Source organism: Cariama cristata, unplaced genomic scaffold (assembly GCF_000690535.1).
Source record: "Cariama cristata isolate BGI_N322 unplaced genomic scaffold, ASM69053v1 scaffold4026, whole genome shotgun sequence".
NCBI lineage: Eukaryota > Metazoa > Chordata > Aves > Cariamiformes > Cariamidae > Cariama > Cariama cristata.
The window spans coordinates 21,660-29,605 of NW_009623651.1; the positions used below are offsets into that span (position 1 = coordinate 21,660).

At 36.6% G+C, this 7,946-nt stretch overlaps 1 protein-coding gene across 1 annotated transcript in view; it reads right to left on the reverse strand.

Moving 5' to 3' along the window:
- Nucleotides 1–4,984: 4,984 nt before the first annotated feature.
- Nucleotides 4,985–7,946, reverse strand: part of PRDM5 (PR domain containing 5) — a gene marked incomplete at its 5' end in the record, with an annotated part of 67,930 nt that continues 64,968 nt past the window's right edge. Inside the window, one exon of the mRNA XM_009702814.1 lies at nucleotides 4,985–5,149. Within this exon, the coding sequence (XP_009701116.1) occupies nucleotides 4,985–5,149 (165 nt within the window). The remainder of the gene's footprint in view (nucleotides 5,150–7,946) is intronic.

Here is a 7,946-nt window from a genome sequence, read left to right on the forward strand (position 1 = left end):
CACCATAGCTAACCATGTATTTGTTTGTGATTCAACATGTATATGGTTTATGGGAAATTAATCTTATATAGAACCGACCTGACATATTAATAAAAGGCTACAGTTTTGTCTGATTGTTGTTCTAATGTATTTTTTTTAAACAAAAGAAATAGTGAATTAAAACTGGGACATTTTCTGGTTATTTGTAGCCACATTAAATTCACAGTCCTCAAATACTGGTTTCCCCATCAGGTCCTACTACCCTGTTAGTAACTCTCAAGCCATGATCCTATTATCAGTACTACATTCAGTACAGCAACTAAGCAAAGGCACGCGCAAGTGGCTATATAAGCAGAAGAGAGATATTTTGTCTTGAAGAGCTGAGAGGCTAATCAGGAAGAAAACCGTGATGACAGAGAAAGAGGAAAAGAGAGATATAGCAGTTTGTCCCAGTGGCAGTCAACAAGCAGATCCTGGAATAGAACACCTGCATGCTTTGGAGTTGCTCAGACACCTTCTCTCCTGGGCCTCATGCTTGTTCCAGAGAGTAAAAAGGTCTCAGAAGCCATGGCTCTATTAAAACGTCTTCTAAGCTAAACATAATTTGTTTTAAAGATAAAGGTTTCAATTCTTACTTGCACTCAAATGATTCTATTGACTCAATGATCAACTGATTTCCATCTATGCTTGTATTTGTACAGAATTGAGCTCCTGCTTACCAGGACATCCTGTTAAGATTAACCTTAAGAATGGAACCAAATTCCAAAGTTTACTTAAATTACACTGATTTCCAGGAGCATACACAGAATCAGTCTTCAGAGTTCTAAAAAACTGTGATCTCACCTTTTCAGGCTACACTGTCTTTTATATATCTGACCTATATAACAGTTTATGCATATGCATGCATACCTGTCTGTGAAACGTTTCTGAAATCATGCCATTTCAAAAACCTAGGTGACAACTCTTACTACTTTTCTCTTTCTTAAATTGAAGAATAATGCCTAACTCCAAGTTTTCTTCAGGTTAGTTGTTGGAAGGACCTCACAGTCACCAGGAGGTTTAGTTTTCTTCCTTCAAAAACAGCCCATCTAAGATTTCAGGTGTATACAGGAGAAAGGTGGCAGGCATCTAAATTATCTACTTGAATTAAACAGTTTCAGTTTGTATGTACAATGCATCTCAGGTACATTTCTAAGACATACCGCTTATGTAATTTATCAAAATCCCATTCTACTCAGGACACACAAAGACTGAGAGCAGTGAGAACCTCTCAGGACTCAGCTGACTCCGGTTACAACCAATCATTGCACAGTCAGTGCAGAATGACTGTGTTAATCATAATTCCAACAAAAGTAGTTAAAGTTCCAGTTTAAAATGAACATACTTCTCTATAACGCTCTTCTTGCCTACTCCTGCCACACACTCAAATCAAAGGGGGTTTGTTTTCATTTAAGCTACAAAGCACTTGTCACCACTTTCAAGGCAGGCATCAAAACATATTACCACATAGATTTCTACCATCTCACTCTTCCTCCATCTTACTACCTAGATTTTTCTGAGGTGATCAGGCCCCGTACATGTGCAGTGATGGAGATTCGACAATATTTTCTTGCCTACCTCAGCTGGAGTTCACGGAGACAAATGGACCATCAAGGCTCTCCTCCACTTGTGACATGGGCAGTTGTTTCCACCGGTTTCTTTCATCACTGGAGGGTGATGACAGTTTATATGTCATGCACAGCCTCTGATCATGCTCCTGTTGTAACATGAGAGGTAGCTGAGGTTAGGAAACTCAAAGAGCCATGCTACTTGAAGATGACAAATCGGGCTCAGTGAAAGTGACACAGCATAGCAGCAAATGTTTTGCAAACACTGAGTTTGCCAGTATACTGTCTGCCTTTGTTCACCAGATATTACAGATTCAGTAGCAGCTTAGGAGGGAATGGCAAATAAAATAGACTAAAAAAGATAGACAATAACTATTAAATAAAATTAAGTCTGACAGTCCCAGGTTGAAACGTACAACACTTAATTTTCCAGGTCAAGGAAACTGTTTATCAGTGACAACTTTTCAGCTGTTACTGCACATCCTTAAATTACTCCATCTTCTTGATGTGCCACGGTATGTACAAGAGTCAAAAATAAGCTGTCAGAATTCAAACACGTTCAAGAACACAGCTTTACAGCTGTAAGTGCTATCATATTCTGAACTAACATTAGCCTAAAAAAACAAATAGGCAGATTCCAAATCTCACTGTGAAGAGAATCCCTATACTTTTGTGCAATGAGTATGTAACTGAACTTAAAATGTTTTATTATAACCTGATCATACACTGACAACAGCACACTGAGTTCCTCTACCTCTAAAAGTGATGCTTTAGAGGGACTATTATGCTATGTCTTTTAAACTGAAAAATTAAAATAAAACTATAGTTGGAGATCTTTAAAGAATAACAGTATTGGTAGATATTGACACAAATGCAGAGCATTAAAGGTTGCAATTTAAAACATAGACAAGAAACACATTCTTACAACAACATCACAAATTAACTCACAGAACGTAGAAACTGCTTTGACTACACTATGTCTGTGCATTCAAATATAAGGACATAAAATGCCTAACACATGTTACTTACACTATTTCCACCTGTGTCTGATTGCTAATTAGGACTTGCTTGTGTAAATTAGAGGATGTATCAAACCCTTCACAATCATATAAACAGAATTATAACATTAGCAAGTGCGAAGGATATTTCTCATATTAACAATTTATATCAGCTTTTGGCTGTATATCCAATCAGAAAGGAAAGCAAAAGGAACTAGCAAGACTGCTGTTGTTCCTAACATCAGAGATGGAGTTTTCTCCAAGAGGGGTCAACTGTAATGGAAAAATAAAGAGAACAAATTGAATGTTATGATCTGCAGAAAATTATACAATGTAAGGGGGAGGGGGGGGCGCAGTGGAAATCACAGCCTTCTAAAATTGCAGTGACTACATGCTATTTCAGGAATATGTCTAGCTTTTCTCCTTGCAGATAATTAAGAACATATAGTTAAAACACCATCAGACATCTCAGTATTGCTACCTGAACGCTTACATTATATTAATTGTTATAATAACTGTAGCAATAAGTTAAAGTTCTCTGGATTTAGAAATATACTAATCTGATAAACTCTAACAAAACGTCTCCAAATAACGAGAGGAAGTATTCGGCCTAATTCTACTATATTTGTCTTACACACATACAATATATTTGATCTATACGAACAAATGATTCGTATGGAACTGGCAAAGACCCAGTTTCATGTACCTCTCTGGAAACAAAAATGGCATGCAGATGGCTTAGTAAGCTTTTATACATAGGCAATCGTCACAAACAAGTGAAATATTCATAATTACATTTCAGAATCTGCAGGAATCCTAAACAATTGAATATATGCATTTCAATAGGCAAACTGAACACAATAGAATATTCAAGTGTTACTGAATAATTATAATTCATAAAACATCAGCTATGCAGTTTGCCTTCAAAACAAATACTGCAAAAAATACTAAAATTATAGGAAAATAAGTTCTATGTTTAATTAAAATTAAAAATAACAAAGTTTATTACAGAACACCAAATTACATAACACATACATGTAGTGACACACTTTTCTGTCACACACCAGTGTAACACTTAAGCCACTTGTTTCACACTGAACCGATACATTACAGAACATTATACGAAACTGGGTTCTCCATATGCAGGTCTTCTCCAGGATTCTCTTCATACAAATTTACATCAGTGTAACTGCTGTGGTCTATTTGATACAATTACATTACGGTCCACACCATTTGTCTGTTGCTTTACTATGCTTTAATCCTTTTTTCAATTCAGATTAGCCCAGCAGACACTGGATTCCAGTTTCCAACCTGCAGATAGTGCTGAAGGTTACTCCCTTTGACTGCAGAAATCTTGCAAGTGGCTCGTTCAAGCCTAACTAGTCATATGTAACTTGAGCCAAGGACCTTTGAAATAAACAGGAAGATATCACTTCAAAGTTTTCTGTAATGCTGGAAACAATGACAGCTCCTGCTTGTCCCTGATCAACCTTGTTAGAATTGCTAGCAGTAAGTGAACTTTTGTTAAGAAAGGGAACCTGTAAACTTGAGTGTACAACTTCCTTGTAAATGGGAAGGAGACCTGTAAACTTGTTAGTTTGTTGTTACGGTGCATAAGATGTCTTTCCACTTGCCTTGCCAGTCACAATGATGAGTATGAATATAGTACTTAAACTAAATTGCTCAAAGTTTTCACTTCAGTCTTGTTTCATGTAACCAGAAAAAATACATCCTCCCCAATGCTCATACAGAAATACTTAACGTGACGGATTTCCACAGTTTCTGTACCCATACATTTTGGCGTCTCAAGAATCAATTCAAGTTAATGAATTTAATCTATTAATGAGAAAGCTGTAAATAAAATGAGACAAAAAATCAAGTTATAACAAAATGTAGAACTAAGATCTGAATAAAATATGACTGGATGCAAACAGCAGTCAATCATTTGACAAATTCTCTGTGGTTTCAAATTAAGAATTTTAATAGCATCTTAAAACTCAAATACAGAAATAGAGTTGCAGACAGCCAAAGGTTCAGTTCCCAATGTCCAGGATTTCCAGGTAATACCACCAATATCTAAGTTTCTAAGGCTCTAATTGAGAAGGTGAAGTTTGCTTAAAGCTTTTTTTGTTGTTGCCTTTTTTTTTTTTTTACATGAGGATAAAATTTTCCCAAAGGTCTTTTATCTTCCACTTTTTGTTTTCAAGCTATGTTTTACTTCAGGTGAATGTCTTGTATCTTACTAGTATATTAAAAAAAAGTGGGGAAAAATAACATGTGTACACATTACAGTTGTTTCTCCTGACTATGCTTACTAGTCAGGTGAGAGGTCTGGAGTTCGTACACATACAAATGGAGCACTTTGGAACGTGAGATCCATTCTTCTCACACACGCCATAATTAGCTATCAGTTTCACCATGGACATTTTCCATGTGCACTTTGAGGTAGTCGTTTCTTGTAAACTTCTTGTGGCAAAGTTGGCATTCTGCCATCGGTCGATTAGGGTTGTGAGTCAGCTTGTGTCGGATCAGCATTTTCTTCAGGCTGAAGGACAGATCACAAACCTAAGGCAGTGAAGACAAGACAAAGACAAAAGAAGTCTTAAAACTTCAAGCAGGTATAAGGCTCCTTATGTTACATCACTGAGGCCACAGCCACACATACCTGCAATACTTAATAAATGAGCTGGTCTTTGGAAGAATAACTCCTTCAGAGAGCACCTTGAAGATTATTACTCTGTCTGGTAGTTTTCAACATTGTACATTAACAGTGGTACCACAGGCCCCGGGGTGGGAGGAAGACTGAGTCTTCAAAATATCAAGAGATTGAGGCGCCCCAGCTACATTGTGGGTTTTGCTTTGTTCTTAAACCTATTATTCTATCAAGGATGCAGCAAAAATTACAAAACATCACAAACCTCTGTCAATTCAACCTCAAATGAAATATTTCCTTTCTGACCTCCAGAATGATATCTGTGGGTTCCTAAAAAATCAGTTCAAGTTGCTCAGTTACAAGAAGGGTGGAGTGAAAAAAAAGAGGCTCTGAAGACTGCAAGAAAATTAGAGAGGAAACCTCACTGTTCCAGTCTTCCTCTGCCTGGCCAAGAAAACAGAAGACATCTGGCAAATGAAGGTGCAATTCCTTTGCTATGTTATCTGGTGTGTGGCTTCCCTTCCTCCACTGTACTCCAAGCAGTTCAGTTCATTCTGCCATTTGAATAAACGGATAGAGCGATGAAGGACTCTGCCATGCTAAAATCATCACTTCTTATAAAAATTCCTGTACTGAAGTCAAAATGAAAGATTAAGAACAAGTTAAGCCAAGAGAAGTTAGAATGAAAAGTTAAGAATCTGTAGGCAAGACACTGACTCAATCAAAATCATGCGGTTATATTGTCACACTCACCTTCCATCCAGGTACATATTGTATGCATGAATTTCCTGGGAGGGAGTGGGGGGAATAGAAAGCATGCTCCTGATTTGACAAATGAAATAGGCAAGAGTCATGTAACTAAATAAGAATGAACATCCATAGGCTTGCAATCTTAGAATTCCAGGTTAATTCCAGACAAAAATATCTTCCATGCAGAAGAAACTTGGGGAACCCAGTACAATCTTTCTTTAGGAAAATGAAGTTTTAAATTCATATTGGTATCAAACTAGTAATGGAAATGCTGAATGACTACTGATTCCTTTTGAACCAAAGACAGACAAATAGAGCTGACTATCCAAGTAGATAATCTTGACCTGCAGTATAAGTATTTTAGTCCAATTAAGGCAAAACCATACAATGGTCATAAAAAGGGCAATTGCCAGAGGCAAGTTTTGTACCCAAAATAATTTTTCCCTAGACAAGAACACTGTATGTGCTGTTGCAATGGAACATTTTTGAATTGTGACATGACGTAATACTGACGACTTTTATACAGTAACTGTAATTCTCCAACTTTTCTCCCTCAATGTATAATTATCTCTTTCAGACCCAAGCAACAGTCACCCTTTTGTTACATGACAGTGAACATCACTTACAGCATCCACTGGTCAGGTCTTCATATTGCTTTTGCCAAATACCATTTTCTATTCCTCTTCCACAGAACACAAGTAGTGAACTCATAACATTTACCTAATCATAACTATCATGCTTGCTCACAAGTCCCAACAAGTTAAACGCATCATACACTTGTAAATACAACATGTTTCTTGGAAACCAGGAAGTCGATCAAGGATATACACACATACAAGATATAAATGTGTTCCATGTAAAAATGAAGAGGGGTGTGTGTGTAAGATAAAGTAAACAGCTTATAACACAGTCTTAAAGTACATTTTTTCATTTATAATGCTCATGTAACTAGTATCATGTGTCCTGCTGTTTCTTCAAGGCTCTAGCATGTTCTACTACCCAACTTCTTCAAAAAGAAGATGGAATGCACAGGTTCATTAAAGATATGATATATCTTGTACTGTGCTTATGCATAAAAGTTTTGGGTTTGTTTTTTGGTTTTTCTTTTTTCTTTTTTTCCCCCCTAAGAGTTTGCTTCATATTTCAATTTTATAGGCAAGACTGACATTTTTTATATTTACAACCATGCTTGCTAATGTGCACTTGAACTCTAATCAATCTCTTCAAAATGATCAAAGTTTTGATGGAGTAGGGAGGATGGAAAAGACTGACATTTGAAAGTAAGTGTAGGGTCAACTAAAGGCAGAGTGGAGGGAAGTACTGTACTGGAAAAGAAACAGGACAGGCAGTACCTGACCTTTCTGCCCCCAAAGAGTAATCTCTTGTCTCTGAGGCAACTGAAGTTCAATTGGCCTTCCAGTAAAAAAGAGACTGGTCTTCAGAGTACAAAAATCTAATATACTAGGAAAAAACACATTTTGTATTTCCATATTTCAGTTATTTTCACTTTCCTATGTGATATATATTGGAATTTTAACCTTAAAATAGTAATATTCAATTTCCACTACTATCAGTGGGATGTGAGATCTTTGCGATAATAAGTTAATGTCTTATCAGACACAGAAACAGCCACATAAATAAACCGTAGCACCTTCATCAAACAGGGTACAAGGATTACTTTTACATGTAGCACAATCCTGTACTGTAATGTCTGTTCCATATGCCTGAGAGAGAGGAGACTGAGATAAAAAGAGAAGACATGGCTTTTATTTCTGATTCTGGAAGAAAATTCTACTTGAAGCAAAAATGCAGTCTAAAAAAATTGGTATGTAATACTTTATATTGAGTGAGTAGAGGTGCATTGTCAAGTGATGCCCATTCCTGAGCCCATAATACACACTTTTTTTTTTTCAATAGCCAAAAGTTTTCTTTCTTCAGTTCTTTGGCACTGAAGGCATT